This window comes from Cornus florida, unplaced genomic scaffold (assembly GCF_030987335.1).
Source record: "Cornus florida cultivar Cherokee Brave unplaced genomic scaffold, ASM3098733v1 CherokeeBrave_3.0.0_Hap2_Chr01, whole genome shotgun sequence".
Lineage (NCBI taxonomy): Eukaryota > Viridiplantae > Streptophyta > Magnoliopsida > Cornales > Cornaceae > Cornus > Cornus florida.
Window position 1 is genome coordinate 119,240,523 of NW_026775571.1, and position 21,995 is coordinate 119,262,517.

Here is a 21,995-nt window from a genome sequence, read left to right on the forward strand (position 1 = left end):
GCATAAGTAAAGAAGAGTCGCTCAAGATTATGACCAAAGTGCATGAAGGTAGTTGTGGAGCATCCAGTAGGGATAAAAATGAGATGACTGATCCGAATGTGCTTTTTTATTTTTCTAATCTCGCTGGAGAGGAGGTGCTAAAGACTGCAGAGTTAGGTGGATGAGAAAATTGGGTGGTTTGACAAACCATCCCCCCAAACTCAATTGAATCAAGATCTAGTTGTTGTTGTTGTTTATTTTATTTTATTTTATTTTATTGTCTAATTCAAGTCCAACCTAAAAGCATATAATTCCATTAGAATTGGATTATATTCAAGTTGGTCATACAGAATTGCAACCCTAAGTGGAAATAAAAACACATCTTTATTCGTATATGAATACTTGTTCATTGTGATACTGTCTTATTTTATTTTTTAAAAAATAAATAGATATTTTATTGTTTAGATTTCTTTTTCTTTTTCTTTTTTCTTTTTTCTTTTTTCCAATATTCTTCATTGTTTCTTAGATTCCTTATCACAAAGGATCTAATTGATTATGATACATGGACCCATCCGTAGTCTGAACTCGCTCATCTTGGTTCTTGTAATTACTAATTAGGAATGGCAATGCGGCGGGCCATCCCCAACCCCATTTCCATTTAAAATAGCTACCCATTCCCGCTCCGCCCTAAAATCGTTTATTAAACAAAGGCAAGACGGGGCAGGTTTTGTAAAATATTTTCGTAATTGTAAAAGTAATTAATAAAACAAATTTTCAAATATGATCATAATTTTTTTTTTTTTTGCCTTATGGGGATAAAAATAAGATTCAACTTCTAAAATTAAAACTTAAGACTAAAATTATTGTTGGAATATCAAAATAATACATTAAAATTTTCAAATAAGAATAATACAAAAGAATATTTGGTGATTGGAAAAGAATAAATTAGAATTTCTTTAATATATACCTAATATTATTAAATATAAAAAAATAAAAAAAATTATAATTTAACAATATAAACGGGCAGGGCACATAACTATGTGAATTTTTAATCTTAACTTTCATTTTCACCCCCTAAAACTATTTAATCACGGCGACCCATGCACCCATACACATTTTTATAAGTCATAATCTAAGTCACACAATTCGTGGTCTGCGGCTCTCTCTCGCTTTGTGCGTTTTCATTCTCAACTTAGCACCCTAACTCTCACTTCAACTTAGATTTTGTGGCTTTGGTTGCTCCTGCAACCATACTAATGAAATTAGGAATGAGGGTATTTCTCTCCTTGTCTCTGACTATGTGGTATTAGGGTTTTGCAGGTCCTCTAAAATTCGTTTTATCTCATGATTGTACTTTTAAAATAAGCATTAAGATGTTTGTTTTCCGTTTAATACTTTTATAGAAATTACCGAATAAAATCTCATTCTGTATTTGATAATATTACTTCTTCTTCTGTTGCAATGTGAATAATTCTGTGGTGTGCTCGGTAGCTCCCATAACTTTTTAAAATTTACGATTTTACCCCTAGGGCTAAACTTTCCGTTTTTAAAACTTCGTTTCCGCATTTTTATTTTCTTTTAAGTTCCCTGACTTCATGGGAAGCCATGTTTGTGTCTTAGGGATAACGTACATCTTTTGAGACTTTGTTTGCACTTAAAATGACCATTTTGCCCTTGGGGTATATTTGGTCTATTTTCACCTTTTGCTTCCGCATTTGTTCTTGTTTCCGCTTCCACATTCCGGATCCGTTATCGAATCAATTTTCGGGTCGCATTGACTTATCCGGATTGTGAAAATTCGGAATGTCTCTCGTCAAATTGTTCGGTTGATGAATATGAGCACAAGTTGCTCATTACTGTCTTACTCATCATTAAAAAATGAAAAAGAAAAAAAAATTTGCGTATTTGAACTGTATATCAGCATAATATACACAATATATATATATATATATATATATATATATATATATATATATATATGGGTATTTGTATCTTCATTTTGTATATTATAATATTATACAAATTGTCTTACATTTGCATAATGTCATTTTATCAAAATCATTCAAATTGTCTTACATTCGCAGAAGAAATGGTTTTGTTGTGATTTCTGAAATGAAAGAGTGAATATTCAATATATTTACCATTTAACGTAAACCTGAGAAATGTGCAGTATTGAGAAAAATATTTTACTCTGCAATAATTTTAAATTCAGAAAACAATAAAAAAAACAGAATTATTAAACCCTACATTTTATATTTTCTTTCAAAATTTAAAACAAGATTTTGTTTTAATTTCAGGAAATCATAATCTAAGTCACATGAAACGGGTGCGGAAGCAAGAGCGTGAAAGTAGCAAAAATTTAAGTCAAATGGGAGAGAACGACAACGAGAGCACAGACGACACCTGTTTAGAAGAATAATGTGACTTAAATCATAATCTATTGTTATTCTTGTTGTATGGTCCTTTGTAGCCCTTAAAGTAGAAGTAAAGATACAGATACAGACCAGTTGAAATTAACCATTTCGACTTCCATAATGTAACACAAGTTTGCCACATTTTAGAATTTTACAAACTTTTTTATAATAATGAATTTTAATACAACTTACTGAAAGATAATGAAAAAAATTATCAAAACCAAGTACGCCTGATTTCATTCTAAATCAATTAAATTAAAACATAAGTAAACACAATTAAGATAAAAAATTCAATTGAAAAGGTATCTCAAATAACAGCAATGTCTTGTATTTTTCGATCGAGTAAGAAATAAAATTAAAGAGAAACGAAGTGTTTATTCAAATGTATTTTGAACAAGGTTATTTTTTATTCAAAACTCGTATTTTCATTCAAAGTCTCTCTTTTTATAATAAAACACTCTCACTCTGCACACTGAGTAGCAAGTGACACATGTCTACATTATTACGAAAAATACATTTCTGGATTTCTTTTGCCGGAGAAGTCACTTCTTATAACTCTGTTCTGTCGTATTGTCTATAAAGTTGCGGGGAATTTGTTTCAACTTGTCATTCCAAACAGTTCAATCCGTCAAAGGATCCTTCAGGGTTGTCCATGGTTATTTGATGGGCATCTGCTTGTGCTTAAAGAGTAGGAGGATGGGTTACTTCTTTCTGCGTCTTCGTTTCAGTCTTCGCCATTTTGGATACAGCTTCGGATGTCCAAGCTAATTTCCTTTCTGAAAAGGTGGGACGCCGCATTACTGATACGTTTAGCCGTTGTTTGAAGGTGGAGCTTCGGGATTAGGGTATGATGGAAAGTAAAGAAAATTTTCTGGTTGATAGTAGGGTTCTCCGCCTCAAGGTTGAGCTGGATATTACTAAACCTCTCCGACGGAACGTTCGGTTGTTAGGGCCGTCGGGTACTAATCTATAGGTGCAAGTTCGCTATGAGAAGCTTCCATCATTGTGCTTTGCTTATGGGGTTATTGGGCATCATTGGAAATCTTGTTATGTGGGTGAAACTCTTTCACCCGGGGACTTAACGAAATATGGGCCTTGGTTAGGTGTCGAAGGATATCTCGGGAAGGACATTTGGAATCCGGACAGTGATCGGGTTGAATCTATGGGTATTGGTAACAGGAAAAAATAGCTCTATGTGGAGGGTGAGGATTCAGATGGTGTGGTTGGTGGTCTCCCTCCGGTTAAGCATCATTGTAAGGTTAATTTGAAAATATGCCTGTTGTGGAAGGGGAGTTCTCTACTGTGGGTGAGCATCTGCTGGCGGTGGCTAGGGATGGGCATGGCGAATGTTCTAATGATCCGGTTGTGGTTTCTCGTGTAGGGGATAAGGAGGTTGTGGGTCCTGGGATTTATGAAGCTCTTGCTCCGGTGGATGATGGTGTGCATGGCCAGGCTGATAAAGGTGTGCATGGTTCCTCCTTTCAAAGCTTTGTTGCATCTGCTCACTTTGAGGAGTCAGTTCAACGTGTGCCATAAATATCACAGGGTCAAGGAAGAGTGTTGCGTTTGCAGCGATGGGATCAACTAACAAAAGGTGGACGTAAAGGTAAAGGAATAGCTGTGTCCCGAAAAGGCAGGTCTTCGGATTCTTCGGCTTCATCTCATAGTCAGGGCTCTTCCCCAGCGAAGACCAGTCGTAAGCGTCGTTCACTCATGAATGGTCTTAACCCGGGGTCTAGTAAGGTTGATGGGAAGAAACCAAAGGTTTCTGTGAGTCATCCTCAGGATGGTCTGTTTAATGATCAATTCTCGTTTGGTGTTGCGGGTATCATTTCGGCTGGTACTCATGTTAGGGAATCTGTTTACTCCGACTCCTCTCCTTTGCAGTCTTTTGCTACGCAGTTGGCGCTTTTGGTTGGGACTTCTCAGCCTACGGCTACCGACTCAAACTGTTCTTTTGAGTGTCTATCATGGTGGTGTTTTGTTTTGTGGGTTCAGCTGTCTTGGTGTTGTGCTGGGTTGGTTTTGCTGTGGTTGTGTTCTGTATGGTGGTTCTGTTGCTTTGTATGGTGTTGTGTTGGGCTTGCTTTTGCCAGGGAAAAATAAATAAATAAATAAAATAAAAAATGTTAGGTAAGATCACCATGTAGAAGATCAATTTTGACTTTCTTTCGGCCGGTGAAGTCTTTTCTTATACTAGGGTACTCATCCTCCTCCTCTAAAGTTCTGCTACTTACACGAGTAATATTGAGGTAAAAATCAAATTTAACTCGGATAGAATTAATAAAGATAAATGAGATAATATGATTTATAATTGGGAAATTATGAGATTTATATAGCCGACTAAATAATTGGGAAAGTTATTAGTGTGAGTATTTGGTTGGATCCATATTCAAGTGGAAACTCTCTCACTCTAAACTGTACATTTTTTTGTGCAACTAGAAAAGAACCAGTCAAGAATTTAATTACAAAATACTGTCTTCAAACTCTCACAGCCATGAGGAGTGATGACAAGTAAAAATTAGCATGTCACTGAAAAAGTTTTTCATACTATATATTTAACTAAAAACTCATCACATTTTGGCTGGCCATCACACAATTCGAGACAATATCAACAACAGCAAAGGCCAGTAAACATCGGTCTAGGTTTCCAAAAAAAAAAAAAATCTGATTAATTTTGTTGAACTTCCTCTACAGGTGGGGCAGCAAATCTCACGTTCGCGGGCCTCGCAACTACTACAGGTTCATCTGCAAATAATGATCTAATAAACGATGGTGTTTTTAGGGGTCGACGACCTGTCATTCGCGGATAGACATCTTCAAGAAAATAGTATGCATGACCAGCTATCATTCCCTGCACCACAGAAAGGTTAATTAGTTTAACACGGTTGTAATCAATGCATCCGATCATTGATCATGGCTAAGCTAAGCATGCCAAGCACTTGAGGACTGCACAATTAACGAAAGATACAATCTGTACCAGCCCTTTTTTTTTTTTTTTTTTGACAAGTAAAAGTACACAAACAAGTAAAAAAATATTACGTCTACTACTAGTACCAGCCTCAAAAAATCAGTGTAGATACTAACGAAAGAACAACAGGAGCCGGGTTTCAGATATACTCAAGGTGTAGTAGATTGCACTTACACTACTTTTATATACATGTATGTATGTATGTTTATATATGATCTTTCTCATGCAAGTATATATGTAATACATACCCTAATAACTGGCAATTTGATCTCATGCAAATCCATATGTAATATATATTCGAAGAACTGGAAATCCGTATAATGAAAATCAAATTTCTTAAAAAAATGTGTATAATGAAAATAAACCTATAAAAGGGTGGGCAGTGGTGCTTTAACTTATTGAGACAAAAAATGTTTGTCCAACTCAAATTCCACTTACAACATTCATTTCTTAAAATAATTTTAAGAACTGAGCATCCAAGACATTAGTTTGCAGTCTACCAATTTGAGGATTCAGAGTAATCTGGCATGTACTTGAACAAAAAAAGGAAAAAAAAAATTCAAGAAACTCACACACCGATTTGTCCCTACTAAGACTCGAACCCTCGCCTTCCCCACTGGGAGCAAGAGAAGATACCACTAGGCTACTTGCAAAGGTTTCAATTACCTTGTCTCAGAAGAGTAGAGCCAGTGAAGTGCTAATATAATCATGGGTTTACACAGGGAGGGGTGTTTTCTATAGCATATGAAGATTCTGTTATCTTCACCTCACATATTTCATACAATAATAAACCAGTCTTTCCGGTTTGTTTAAGATTTGAATCAAATGTTTTGATCTTGTTTCTGCATTTCTCTTGTTGTGGAAATTGTAAAAAGATTGTTTCAATCTCTGCTGAACTGTTAAGAATGTGGATCATACACAAAACGTAAGAGTAATGTAAAAGATAATGGTACTTGAGACACACCAGTAAATCCACCCAAGCACTAGCTCCAACAAGGACAGAGAATCCCAGAAGAACCTATAAGAGAAGGAATGGTATCAGGTTTATACACAATTAGAGCCAACATATATGAAGTCCTCAATAAGAAAAGCAACCAAATAATTTTAATATATATATATATATATATATATATTGCAAGGGCACATTTAAATAGTCTATAAGTTTAAATCTCTTCTCCCGATACATTGCCACTAATTTGAGCTACATATTCTGTTAAAATATCTTGGAACTGATGCACTGTCATAACCCATAAATGGGTGCAGCAAAGGAAAACTGCAACTGTAAAAACTGCCAATAACGCAGCACCCTTGTACCAAAATAACCCATAGATGGGTGCAGCAAAGAAAGATTTAACCACAAAGTCATTGGCTGTACTTCAATATGGACTTATCCTTCCAGTTATTCACTTGATGCACTAAGGGGAGTCAAAGATACTTAAAAATCAGAGCCACTGAATGGGTTATTCCTTCTTTTGACTTGAAAATTCTCTTGATGCAACATTTACACTTCTAAGAGAGAAACTTCCTGAAAGTGATTGTACAAAGCTCACAGAAAATCTTATGACCTATCAGACTGAAAGTGGGCCCCAATATTAATTGTTTTGGACATGATTTAAGAAATTATCCATCAATCATGTATATAAAATGTATGGTACAGCAAAGCAGTGAGCCTGCAATGGCTCTTTGGGCTCTATTTTATTTATGTAATTGTCCCTCTCGATTAATGGAGACCAATACAACGTAATAGCTTTTTACTTAATAAGAATCATTAGGTTGGCTAATTCAATCCCAAAGAGCAAACTATGCATTATTATAAAATGTACATCAATGATTAAACCACCTCATCGGGGAAAAACAAGAACTTATATATTTTATTTTTACTTTATTTATTTCTATTTTGGTGATAAGTCAAAAATCATACCTCTCGTGTAGAGATGAACAAAGAAAACTTTCACTAAATTACTAAACCTTCACAATTTGTCTAGATTTGCCATATACATGTTCTGTAGAGGGTTATAGAGGTCATTAGACAGGTTTTTGTGTGATTCAACTAATAAGTGCAACAGAAGTAGCACTAGCCTCCAATTAAAGAGCCATTTTTTTTTATCATGAACCTAACCAAGACTGTTTGAACTGACAACTTAGTAGGATGCTGCTAATTCCTAAATTTAAAATATTTGACACGCGAAAGAACATATAAAATGAATATAGTAAAAAATAGAAAGAATACATACATTAAAAAAAGACTAGCAACAAGATTATATTAAGAGACATTAAGGTTCACTCACCCATGGAAGGTAAGCTGCTGTGAAAGTAAAGAGGCCCAAAAAACTCATATGGATATAAGGATTTTGCTTGCTCCACACATAAACCTATACAGTGAGGAAAAAGTAAAAGAAACAAGGTAAAAAGCTATGGAAACAGTCACACATACGGAGTCCTGTAGTTATAGACAAAACTTCCATGTAAACAACAAATTACTTACCATCATAAACGTCAATGAATTGCTAAGGAATATAATCTTTGCAAATGATTCTGACACATAAGGTATCATTCCCCCAATTAGAACAATTCCCGTTAAAACAGTGGCACCAAAAAAGAGCATGTAAAAGAAATCAGCAGTCCTTCCTCTGAAGGAATTCTCTTCAAGAAGCTTGCAGTATCGAGCAAGAAAGAACATGTGGAACAGAAAATCTAAGTCTGTCATTACAGAGATACAACCATGTTAGGGAAACATCAATGAGTGAGACCAATATATCAAATACGATACAAGATTACAATACATATATCTGGGTAAGCTGCAATATGTTCAACGATAATAAATAACATTAATTGAAGCACGAAATTACAAAAAATATACATAAATAATGAACCATGGATCGCAACAAATTAGAAAAAAAAAAAAAAATCTTATCTATTTAAGAATGTCCAGAAAAAATTTCAACCAAATAGTTCATTTCATTGGTCTATGCAGAGCGGCTGCTGAGCAATGAGAAGTCATATCGTTAACACTGTTTGATAAGAAGCTTGAAAGAGGGAAGGGATGATAAATGGAGCAATTCTCCATTATTTGGTTCAGAGGAGAGTTAGAGGGAGAGGAATGATGAATAAAAAAGACATCTTTTTCAGGAAAAGCATTTTTCATACCTCCAAAATTGGATGGAAGACAGGAAGGAAGAGAAGGATAAGTGATGTAATGTAAGTGACATTATTACCCTACATCAAATTTTTGTCAAATTATACAGCGAGTTTAAAGAGTTAAAAAATAATAATAATAATAATAATAATAAACACTCTTATTCCCTTCCTCTTACCAAACAATGGAAGGTCTACTCCATTCCACTCAACCAAACAAAAAGGTGGAAGGATGTCTTCCCGTCCCTAGGAATACCTCGTCCATCCTTCCTACACTTCCTTCCACCCACTTTTCCATCCTCTACACAAAACGAATCATAAAGTTAAATAGGCTAACAGCTACAAAATCCTTCCAACCACAACACACTCCCCCCCTTCCTCCATGTATCTAGGGTTTCTATGTTCAATAAGTCGCTCAACAGATTAAGTTATATGAGAAGAAAAGTTGACTAGTCTTCCCTCTTTAGTTTTTCATCTCCAAAAGTAAATGATGGTTGCATCCTTGGTTTTTATGACGGTTGAACATGTGGTATCATCATCATTGTGTCTGGTTTATGACTCTGAACCCACAGTTGGAAGGAAATCTCTCTCATGTGAAGAGGAGTCGTGTCAAGTATATAATTACTTTTGTTTAAATTAATGACTCACACTCTAAAACTACACGCAAAAATAGGTTTTAATTAGTTGCTTATGTACTAGTTAACCAGCATAAAACCTACCTTTGTCAAAGCCCTTTTTGGCTTACCCAAAATGTTAGGGCAAGGCTTTATTTAAGAAATTTTGTTTTCACATGCTTATTGATCTATCTGCCACCACACCAAATATTTTCACCTGTTAAAGAGGTTCTGTAATTGATTTTTGTAAAAAGGAGAATAAAATTAGTGTCAATAAAATAGGAACCTTTACTTAGTAGTGCACTAATGCATTCTTTTACTAGAGGGGGAAGAAAACAGATTTTTTCAAATATGAGCTTAGATATAAGAATATACAACAAGAACGATTTTCTATACTTTTTTAGTACAACCACGAAAATTGGGGACAATAAAGAACCCCAGAAGGCAAGAAATGTGAACATAGAACTAGACAATAAAACTTATATGATAGCAACATTATTACCCATGTTTTATATCATTTGTGGACAGTCATTAAACAATTCCATCAAACAAGGAAAAATGAAGGAGGTGTTAAAAGGGAATGGCTCTTAGTAAGTTAGTAGCAATTAGTGAAAAGATAGAACAAGAAACCTAAGGCATTTTTAAGAAGCCAGAGGTAGCATTAACCAAAGAAAATGTAAGCAAGCCGTTGGACAGTAAAGAGGAGTGCTTTGCTGTAGGTGGTCCTACAAGGAAAAGAGGATGGCCAGAAAAGTGTAATGATTAAAAGTGAGAGAACATAATGCTATTGATGTTAACAAAATCCAACATATGGTAGGATGGTGAAAGCATTCTGCATAGTTTACATGAAGAAGTAAGCTGAACTGACATTATCAATAAATAATTAGGATATACTATATAGGACTTAATTAGGTTGTAATGAGTTTGGTTATTTAATAAAAGCCAAAATCTTCACCAGTTGCAACAAATCTCAGCATATGAACAAAGATTATCTTAAGAAAAACATGGACACAGTCAAACAACCTTTTAAAATCCAATTTCGATATTGCAGGAACCATTCAATAAGTCTAATGGTCAAAAATATGTGAATTTTAATATTAACCATTATTAAAAACCATCTACTCTAAAAACTTAAGCTATTAGATAGGGTAATATTTAAATCCTCTAACACACCCCCTCACGTGTGACCTTCTTTTTTGGTCCAACATGTGTCAATTTTAATTAGCAGGGTGATCATGATGTTTGAACTTAGGACCTTGCCTTCTCTGATACCATGTCAACTATTATCTACTCTAAAAACTTGAGCTATTAGAGAGGGTGTAACTTTAATATTCAAATCCTCAACACCAATCAATAGGGGCTACAAAATTTATGACCTAGAAAAGTTGAATGCTATATGTGAAATCTAGAAAACAGGGGATCTTTGCATCCAAATTCAATGGCAAAAGGTTACTAGGGTGGAGAAGCAATCACATTTTCTGAAATAGATGGTATTTTTGACCTCTTAGTTCCTTCTTATTGCTCCACTTGACTATCACAAGTTACGCATAATAGAAAAGGGTAAGTGAAATGTATATTCCATAATGGATATATCAAAAATATATTTAGCATTATAAACCCCTCTTTTTACCAGAAATAAAGTCAAAGGAGTGGTGATATTAGCATGTTCACTTTAATAATTACATGGAATTAGATAGACATAGAAATTGACCATGCTATTTACTTTTTATTAATTTACTTTTCTTTTCTTTTTTTCTATTTTTTTTTTAAAATTTAGTAGGATATTCAAGAAGATGAAATGTTGTTTCCAGTCTTTCCCCACAAACCATCTTATCTTCAGCTTATACTTCAAATTTGAACTACATAAAAAATGAAATTCTTTTTTTTAAGAAATTCAATAAGATAAAATGTTGTTTCCAAACAAACCATCTTATCTTCAGCTTATTCTCAAAATTTGAACCACATGAAAAATCCATTCCTTTTGTTACTAATTTTCGATTCTTTTTTAATAGTAGAAAATCCACAAAGTTTGAGAAGACACAAGGGAAGAATTAGAGCTTCTAGGGGAGCATAAGAGCCAGGTCAAGCCGTCCTTTCATGTGTTTGGGCTCAGTTTAGGCTTGGTTCAAACTATTAGAGGCCAGGTAATCAGGCTTTGAGCATCATTTTTAAGCAAAACCCTAGCTCAACTTGCTTGGTTCGAATGCTGAAACCAACCAAAACTTCTTTTGGCAAATTAAAGAAAAAAAAAAATTTCCGGATCTAACTAGAGGAACAAAAATAAAAGAAAGAAACCTTGCAACTGTTGTGGAGGACTTCCCCCTCCCCCTTCCCTCCAAAAAAAAGAAAGAAAGAAAGAAAGAAACATAAATGTAAGTACTACCAAATCCATGCAAGATTATCTACCAAATCGAGATCAACGGTGATTTAAATGTGAAGCCATTTGATTGAAAAGATTGGGAAAAGTAATAACGGGCTAAGTTCCAACACTAAAGGATATCATAAAGAGTAACATGAAGGTCCAAACAAAGTTGTTGAAGATTGTCAAACAACTTAAATCTGATAAAATAAAATGAACAATAACTATGACAAAAACCATTTCATTCTAAAGAACATAACCCACTATCATTTAAAGGTCAACAAGCTAAACAAATTACCCATTTTCCGAAAGTAAAGAAAATTGGTGATGAGTCGCCAGAATTGATAATGCTTGACCACAAGTTTAGGGTTCAAGTACAAGTTGTAAGGAGAGATTATCTGCCAAAAAAAAAAAAAATTGTAAGCATATAATCAGCATAGAATCATAGATGGAAAAACAACAAAGCAAAACTCTATTTTTTTTAAAAAAATACTCACAACAAACAAATTGAAATAAACCCCAAAGGATCATTACCCAATTGCATTGAACCGGTCTTAGAAACTATCAGACGATGGAATTACCAAATAAATAAAATAAAATAAGAAAGGTATCAGACATGAGAATTATAACTCTATATTACTGCATACAATGGTTGGTTTGAAATAGAAAGGGCATGGAAGAAGATAGTTTATTTGACCAGTCCATTCAATTGGGATCAAAGCAAAGATGACAATGATGATATTATTGCATATCATTATATACACACATATCTATACCAACAAACATGTATACATATATAGAGAGAGGGGGAAGGCATACATCAAGTGAGCAACCGATGGTGGTGACAACTGCAGCAGTGAGATAGGAACGGGTTATTATAGGCATCTGCTTGTACCATTCTTCAACTGCTTGAGCCATTACTTTCCGATTTCCGATTCAATTCAACTCTAAAATCAGAACCCTTTTATGTAGATACAGATGTATAGAGAGAGAGAGGAGGGGAGAATTGGATTAGGACTGTACAGGAAAGAAGTAAGGGATAAAAGAACAATTTTTATATTTTGTATTTGTTCTAATTTTGTACGGGAATTCTACAAAGCACGCGAACTGTTATCGCGTAGCAAACACGAACCAACAATATGTATTGAATAATAAGTAATGACCAATCATCTACTCTGAGTGACATGTAGTGATGTCAGAGACACAGTGGGAGTGTATGGATTAGAACATGTCATCTTCTATGCGGGCGTTCACAGCATATAACAGTGGACTAGAACATCTCATCTTCTATGCCGGCGTTCACGGCATATAACTGTGGACCAGCGTGAAGGAATGCTTTAATTGATTGTACATTTTTTTTTTTTTTTTTTTTTTTTGATCGAGTGGATATAATTTCTGTGGGCCCATCTCATACGGTTCGTAAAACAAATATTCAAATATGAAAGAACAACCAACTACCAAGTCTCCGGATAAGCACGCTTAGGGCTCATTTGATACACACCTTATTTTAAGCGTTTTGCTTTTTTTTTTTAAAATAAAACAGGAACAATATTTTTATTATAGGAATGTTTTGAAAAAAAATTAGAAATACGTTTGAGAACAATATTTTGCTGTAAAAATTTAAGCCCCGTGTTGCGCTATTGGTTATGATTTTAGGCCATGAATAGTTGTTAAAATAAAATAAAAATAAAAATAAAAAATTAGCTTTTTAGTATTTTGGTTTTGGACAATTATTCACGAAATATTTTAGCACTGTGTAAAATAAAATAAGATCACGCCAAACATGCTTTTATTGCCAAAATCGACACTCCAACAATTCAAAAACAAAAACAGAAGAAACAAAACGCATGTTAAACGGGACCTTAGCTCACAACCATTAGAGATCCTCTGGAATACAAATTTTTGACTTGTATTCTTTTGTGTATAATCTTATGGATTGATAAATACCTCTTAACCATGTTTCAGCTTAGTTGAATTTACAAAACTACAGTTAAAGTTGCAAAACCTTATAACTTAAGTTTACTCGAAATTGTAGCACCTCTAATTCGAGTTTGCACCATATATAGGTCGGGGTAAGTGCAAAAAATACCCCTAAAGTATACATTTCATAGCACTTTTACCCCCTATTTAAAAAGCTATGCAAAAAATACCCTTATTCTTTTCAATTTGTGCAAAAACAACTTTCAATTAATAAAATGCCCATTTTACCCTTTTACTTTTTCAAAAATGCCTCTTCCAAACCTTACTCTCCACCCCAAAACTGCAACCACCAGGCAAGACCAACGCCGTCATCACCCTTGGTCACATCAGAGTCAGTTAACAAAGTCTCAGTGTGGGAGATGCAAGAAGGGGTAGTAAATAAATGGCAGATGTCGCTTCTTCAAAGAAACGATAAAATATAGCCTATCCAAATTGTAAAGACTCTTGAGGATACCAAAAATAACCTGGGCCAGGCACAACCCAGATTACTGGAAACGGGTCTGGAAAGAACATTTTGTTTAATCAAACCATCACTTATTGGGCCCAAGACCGAAAGATCAATCTAGAAGCCCGTTCTCAAAGCTAAAGAAATGGGCTCATATCCGTAATGAGCCCAAAGGATCAGCCCAGTGTGAAGAATCAGTTATGAAGGCTTCTAGAATGTTGGTAGCAGTCTATAAATAGACTGAAAATAGAGGGAAAAGGTGTTAAAAATTTCTTGAAGTGTAAAACTATTCTTGTATCTTCAATGGCGCCGTCTGTGGGAATCGATCAAGATTGATTCATGAAGTAGAAGCTTGATCTCTGGAAGTTGGATTCAGATCGGTGAGATTATGATCTGTCTTGCAGAGGCTTGGTTCTAATTGATCTTTGGACATTGGAGTCGGATCTGCACAATCGCCATTTATTTTGCGGAGCCAAATCTGACGAGCTCACGGCAGTGAAGATTTAGATCCAACCGAATGAGATCGAAATTCAGCCAGTCCGAGACCAGATTTAGTGCATTCGCATTAGCAGAGTTCAGGTCTGATCAAGAATTCACGGTTGATGACTCTGCTCCGATCAGGAATGATGATATGAGGTGAAAGTTTCAATCCACAGGAGAATGACCAGCAAACAAAGCTTGACGAATTGATAAGCATGATTGAAGCTTTGAGAAGAGAGAATGCGGAATTGAGAGCTGGAATGGAGCATTGAGAAGTTCCGATTATTCCACGACCGCCTTCGGTAGGCGAAAAAGTTGTGCAAACGAATGTTGCTCACCAGGTTGAACAGAAAGGGAACGTTCACATGGATTTCCATCGCGAAGAAATCAGGCTCGACGATATTCAGCCAAATGTTCACCTTGTAGAAGATCGGGATGGATCTGTCCATTTGGATCCACATCGCGAACGGATTAGAAGAGAAAGTTCATGGAGATCGATCCATACCGTGAGAGGCTTAGATGAGAAGAAATTGTGGAGTTCGGTCGCAATAAGGCCACACCGTCATGGTAGAGGGAGTTAACGGAGGAAAGGTCGTTCGATCCTCCTTACCGATCGTCAATGGCCACGTATGACTATAAAAGTTTGGACATGAGGTCTGTTAATCAAAAGGTACGCATTCCCTATCAGCATAAAAGTAGTTAGCATCTGGTTCTGCACTTCGATACAGATTACCATCAGAAGATGACGTTCGCTCTCCTATTTCCACTGATATGCTAACATGACATCCGTGGGCCCTGCAAATGATGGTGGATTCCCTCGGATAAACGAGTGACGAGATTTGTCCCATGAAATTGGCTGTGCTACCGGTTCAGTAGCAGGTTCCATCTGAGGAAGTTGCTAGTTTCGTAAAGCAGATGCTACTCCTGCTGCTACAGCTCGTGCAATGATATCAACAACTTGAGGAGTAAATTCCTAATTCTCATCTTGATTTGGGGAAATACTGTGATTTCTGTTCGCACTCCTAGTCCCACGTCTAACCATCCTTCTGTCGAATTAGAAAAATCTAACGTCAGTACATTATAATGGACCGACTAAAAGAGTACAAAGAACCCTATTACTTAGACTCTAGTTATCAGAATACACAACGCGGAAGTATAGTAACCACAGATCCCTAAGACACTCGAATCTAGAATGCTCTGATACCAACTGTGACACCCCGATATTTTCCACGCATAAGTTGATCAGGCTTATATACGAAAAATGAGAGATATAAAAAACAATCGGTAATATACAAGCATGGAATACAAAATGCTAATGATAGAAGAACTTAGACAAGAAAAGAAAACTAAATACTAAAACATCCATCCATCCTTTATTAAATACAATACTCCTTTATACAACTTGGAAATCATATGTCAAGGATCCCTAAATATAACCTGAAAGTTCAACGTCGGAAATAAATAAAACTGAAATCAAAATAATACATAAAACTTCTACCTTGAACAAGACCGTAAGAGTAGATGAGTTCGGATGGTGGTCCCACACTGCTAAGCCTCAACCTTGAAACGGGTACTGACCGTGTCCTGAAATAACAACAATGGTAGGTTAAACCCACAAGCAAATCCTTTCTACTATAACCCAAATCAAATAATCAAATAAATTAATCATTATTATTCAGAAATATACTATATCTGTATACACCCTAATGAAACTACACAATGTATAATATGACCTCAACCAGAATAGACGGTGATCACTTAGACTCACACGAGGTGGTTAAGTGTCTCCTTTCCCTACCTGGGAAATCAGCTATTAATACAAGGTGCACAGTACTGACAACACAGACTATAAGTCATACACAGTGGTAACACATCTCAAGGTACTAATGAATATACTGAGCACATCACTTAGGCAACACATGCCAATAATATTAAACCACATACCCCGACAGTCACACATCTGTCTATGGCAACGAATGCATAGGTATAAATGAGTCTCAACTTATTAGTCAGCTCACATGGTTCTATATGGCAACACATCCATATAATCTAAATGCGACATAATTTATTAAGCAGTCCATTTAGTACCTGAAATGCACACAGCATAATCATAACAACATAAATAATCACATAATGTATAATGGACAATTTATATGAATAAAATCATGTAATCATTTAATTTAACGTTAATGATTAGTACCATTTAATAAAATAATAACATAATTAATAAATATGTCATTAAATTAATTACATCTATTTAATAGCGATCCAAACTGTAAACGATACAATTAATGTTTAGAAATATTAATTGGACATTATAATAATTAACGGGTAATAAAATAATAATTTAATGTCCCGTTAATCCCGAAAATACCAACCCGAGGCCTAAAAATGCAAGTTGAAGGTTCTGGAAATTACAAAACAGTCCCTAGGGGTATTCTGGACTTTTCCAGCAGCTGTAAAGGTCCCACACGCGCCCTCACGCGCCTCCCAGAGCTTCCTTACGCGCGGCCTAAGTTTTCTCACACGCACACGCGCTCACACGCGTGTTTGGAGTCAGCTACGCTTGTACGCGCTGCCACGCGCGCGCTGATGCTCCCTGCTGACGTGGCGCTTCCTGGTTCGTTAGTTGCATTAAGTCTCCGTGGGCGTGCTGCACTAGATTAATCTACTGATCCTAAATTAATCCTACGGCTGTTGATGCGTGTACATCGAGATACAATGTTCTGCATTACATGCAATTGATCTACTGATTGCTATTAAATCTAACGGCTGTTGATGCATGCGCATAGTAACCCTTGTGCGCTTCATCACGTCGGATCACTTCGGTCACCTTCCTCACTGCCGGTGGCCGGAAACCTCGCTAGAGTCTCGCCGGAATTTACAGAAATTTCCTGAAAACTCTTAGAAAATTCTAAAAAATCCCTAAAGCCTTAAATAATTATTTTTAGCTATATTTTAATTACATAGGCTAATAAACAATTATCTAACACCTTTAATAATTAAAATCTCATTACTTTAATAAACTAAAAATTAATTTATTAAAATTCCTAGCATGGTTTCTAACCTCTAAATAGCCGAAATAAATTAATTGAATAATTTATGGATTCAAAGGGGAAAAGTAGATAATAACTTGCCTTTAGGATTTGAAACAAATCCGCCGGTTGCGCATAATCGGGTAAAACCACCTATGTGATACCCCTCGGATCCGAGACACAGGTTGATCAGGCCTATGCCCAAACCCGAGGGATATCAAATAATTAATATGTAACTTAACACAGAATACAAAAACGAAATAAGAAATAAACTAATAACTAAAGGAATGCTAAATTAAAATCCTCAAAATATAATTACTGAAATCTGTTAAATCCAAACTCCAAAACTCCATAAATTATAACTCGGGAATTCATCCAGTGGACCCCTTATTAAAAATTCCAAAAGAAACTAAACATCTTAAATAGAAACTAAAGGTAAACATAGAAAAGATTCCTACGTAGTTGGAGGAATGAATGTCTGTATCTGCTCTGTATATCCAAGCTCTAACCTTGCAACTGACGAACACCTGAAAAATAAGAGAGTGGGTCAGGCCCACATGCAAGTCCTATTCTACTATGATCTAAACAGTAATCCGATACGCAGATACATCCTAGGAAGACTCAACAATATCTAGAGTAGTCCATATGTATATATATAGTACACACTATAGGACGCTCACTAGTCCAGTAGATCTGTCTCAGCCTAAGTAGAGATACCATGCAAATCGTATAATAATGTGGTTATGTATACCTAAACCTACCAGGGAACAACACCTATGTCCAATTATCCATCCTAGGCGACATACGCGCCCTAACCATGGTCCTGAGACTCCAGCTCATACCATAGTACCATATAATAAATATATAAAGTCCGTACTCCTCCTAATACAAAATACCATCCATCTGTGTAGTGGTCTAGTATATGTATAATCATCCGTCCTGAAACCATATTAAGTCATCCAACTATTTTGTTGACATGACACAAGTAGGTGATGGACTTAACCTATATGGTTAATCCGTACCTTAATCCAAAGTAAGTAGAACGTAGTGCTTGAACTAGTCCGTACCTAGTATGTCACCATCCCATACCAGTACATACAATCCTCCAGTTAATCAAGTTGACAAAAACGATAATAGCTACTTATCAACCCTACTCCAGAATTAGCATAATTATATTCTAACAAGTGTATGACAAAATTATGCATTCAATATAACATTTAGAATTCCTATTCCAATCTTTGATATAACTGAAATAAGATTTACACATTTAATGCCTCCACAACAGTATCGTATTTGATGAAATCAAACAATAGAATTAAATATCAATTACGTCCATCTAAGCATACTTTTTTTCAGATAAATAACTATATGCTTATAACACAACTGAGACATGATTAACCATATTAAATCATGCAAAGAAACCAAACTCGTTTAGAAAAACAGTAAGAAGTTTCAAGTTATTATCCAACCTTCCACATACAGGTATTATTGTTTAACCCTTTAAATTTTCATATTTCAACATACCAGTAATTAACATGTTTCTCAGAAATCTTTATATGTTTGTAACAGGTATATACACTATTCACAATAACTGAAAACCCTTAAACCAATCCCTACTGGCCCAAAATCAACCCAGAACACGAAAAATCACAAAACAAGGGGAGGAGCTGCCTCCACAACAGGTGGAGCCGCCTTTCCCCTTGGTGGAGCCGCCTCCACCACAAGTGGAGCTGACTTTACCTCTTGTAGAGGTGGCTCCACCCTTGTGGTGAGCCGGCTCTACTCCCCTATGACCCGTTGTGCGAAAACTGTTCAACTTCTCTGCCTCCGGCGAAGCTCAAAGCCTCTGTAATGTTTTTAACCTTCATTCTAGGTTCAACTTAGTCCTAGAAAAATTTAAACCACTGAAATTCAATCCTAACATGAAAAGAACACATAAGTTCTTAAGCCATGATTACAGAACCTCCACTAGAAAGTTCAAGCAACTTACAACAGATTTATACAAATTAATTTAGTGAAAACAAAAACTGATCTAAGAACTTGTTCTAGGGTTCAAACTCAGTTTTAGATTAGTTGTCAGACATCCAATCCATTATTAATCCCTATTAAACAAAGCTTATACGTAAACAACGAGAGTAACTAAATAACAGTACATCACAAACTTATGCAACCCAGTTAATTCAACGAGATCAAAATAAAAACTTCATATCTACATAAAAGACTTGTGATCATGCTTGGTTGAATCCATTTTAGCTTTTATTTAATCCCTGGAGCCTAACTAGGCATGCACAGAACACGAATTAAAGGGAAGGAGAAGAATAGTGACTTGCCTTTGAGTTTCAGATTTGAAACTCTAATTCCACAGTTTCTGAATGTTACGTTAGTGTCTTATACTGCAGGTTTACTCCTCCGATGCTTTGATTCTACCCAGAAACAACCATGTTCCTTCCTCCTTGAACTGCATTGTTAAGCACCCAAGGTCACTCTGTGTTTCCTCCTCTGTATCTCTCTATGTCACAGACTTAAGTTTACGTTTCTCTAAAACCCTAAACCCCAATGGTCTTATGTATTTATAGGCTTCAAGTAAGCAAACCCTATTCCCGTTCTAATTATGAGTCGGCTACATTAAAACCCAAAACCCTAAGTTACGATAAAGAAAAATAAATACACACTGAATTAAGTAATTAAATAAGTATAGCAGGTAAAATAGTAAAAGACAACTCATTAATTAAAAACACTTAAACAATTAATTCCAATTAATGCAAGAATATACAATTAACTACTTAAACAAATAATTCCAATTAAGTAAACAAAATAAAACAATTAACAATTATTCAAATAAAAAGACAATTAAAGAAAACAAGCTAATGAAAAATAAATAATAAAAATAAATGCAATTTAAACAATTTAATAAATACTATGACTATCCTTTTGAAATTAGGGGTATTACAACCTACACCGGTCCAAGCTTCTTTCTCTCTCTTTTTCTTTCATTCTATCTTCTAAAATGACTCTCTGTTATTTTAATTTTTATATCTTCCGTTCTCATCAACCAAAGCTAACTAATATATATACTAACTTATATAATATAAATATTACAAATATCTAACTTATAATAAATACCAAAACATTTCTACCTAATTTAAGTTAAGGCAATGCAACTTAAGTCAAGTTATTTGACATAACATCATAAAACAGTAAATGCAATCCTATCTACGTAATAAGACATTACAAGAAACATGTACTACTTTAATTAACTAATATTAATTAATATAAAACATAACCAATAAAATATATAAACTAACATTATAATATAAAGAACATATATTTAATATTACATGCACAAATAAATAAAATAAATTTCATAATTTAGCATAAATAATTAATAGGTGACTAAATCTACATATTAAATAATTAACCCAATACAGAATTAATTTAAATAAACTCTTTAAAAATACGGGGTATTACACAGCCAAAGATATTTCAAGTCTGTTTACAATGAAACAGCATGAAGATGAGTGTCTCAAAGCTTTCCTCACCAGGTTCAACCTCGTCAAGAGCATGGTAATAAAATGTCATCCATCCATAGTGGTTCAAGCATTCAAACTAGCAATGAAACGAGGGACACCATTCCACACAAGTCTAGTGGTGAATACACCAACAACTATGGACGAGCTGAACGAAAGAGTTGATGGTTTTGTGCGCTTGGAAGAAGAAGAAGAAGCTGCCAATGCAAGAAAGACATCCATGATCACGACGGAGGAGAAGTCCAAAACAAAGATCCGACAAAAATAAGCTCCACCACAGCGTCAGAACTCCTGAAAAGCAGAAAAGAGGCCTAAAAAAGAGGAGTCGGTCACTCCACTCAAAGTCACTTTGGTAAGGTTGTATCAAGAAAACAAAGATAAGTTTCGTTCTCCCCTATCAATTAGACAACCACTCGAACAGAGAGATCAGTCTAAACATTGTGTTTTCCATAGTGATTTTGGTCATTAGACTAATGAATGCAGGAACTTAAGGAGGCAAGTGGAGATGCTGATAGCAAAGGGAGAGTTCACAGGATACATTCAAAGGTCGGCAGTATAGCAGAATCGACTGGCTGAACAAGTGAAAAGAAATCAGAAGCCGAACTACCACAACGCTCAACCTGTTCGGATAATAAATGCAATTCATGGCCGACCTGAGCCGACCGAGGAATCAGAAGAACTGCTCCGAACTCACCTCTTGTTGTGTGTTTTTGTATACCACTTATAAATTAACCACTCGCAACAGCACGGATCCTTGTAGGATAGCACTATAGAGAGGGTGTCGAACCCACAGGGAGATGAGTTATTATGTTCTGCTTTTAACTAATTTTTATTAGTAATTTACATGTAACTGATTGAATTGATTGATTGGTTGTCACAATTACAAACTGAAAGTAAACTAAAATTAAACTAGAGTGATCAGAGAGAAAGGTCTTAGGGCTTTAACTTCATCACAGTCTTTGTAACTATGGTTAACTATTTCAACTCTGGGGATTTAATCACATTGTATTTCAAATGAATTGAACTCAATAAAGAAAGATGTTTTATAAAATGTAG

The 21,995-nt window shown here is 35.2% G+C and overlaps 1 protein-coding gene across 1 annotated transcript; it reads right to left on the minus strand.

Moving 5' to 3' along the window:
* Positions 1–4,784: 4,784 nt before the first annotated feature.
* On the minus strand, positions 4,785–12,515 carry LOC132267067 (derlin-2.2). The gene is made up of 6 exons (XM_059768120.1): positions 12,292–12,515; positions 11,771–11,870; positions 7,850–8,064; positions 7,653–7,736; positions 6,329–6,382; positions 4,785–5,247 (listed from the first exon to the last, which is right to left on the minus strand). Exons 1-6 carry the CDS (start codon positions 12,388–12,390, stop codon positions 5,065–5,067), a joined length of 735 nt encoding a protein of 244 aa, XP_059624103.1. The 5' UTR covers positions 12,391–12,515; the 3' UTR covers positions 4,785–5,064.
* Positions 12,516–21,995: the final 9,480 nt, after the last annotated feature.

Bases quoted from the DNA above. Each gene is read 5' to 3' on its own strand.
- LOC132267067 (XM_059768120.1), bottom strand. From the start codon at position 12,390: ATGGCTCAAGCAGTTGAAGAATGGTACAAGCAGATGCCTATAATAACC. The intron at 11,871-12,291 runs GTATGCCTTCCC...TTTTTTTGGCAG, and splicing joins CCATCGGTTGCTCACTTGAT to ATAATCTCTCCTTACAACTT. The intron at 6,383-7,652 runs GTGAGTGAACCT...CTTCTCTTATAG, and splicing joins CAGCAGCTTACCTTCCATGG to GTTCTTCTGGGATTCTCTGT.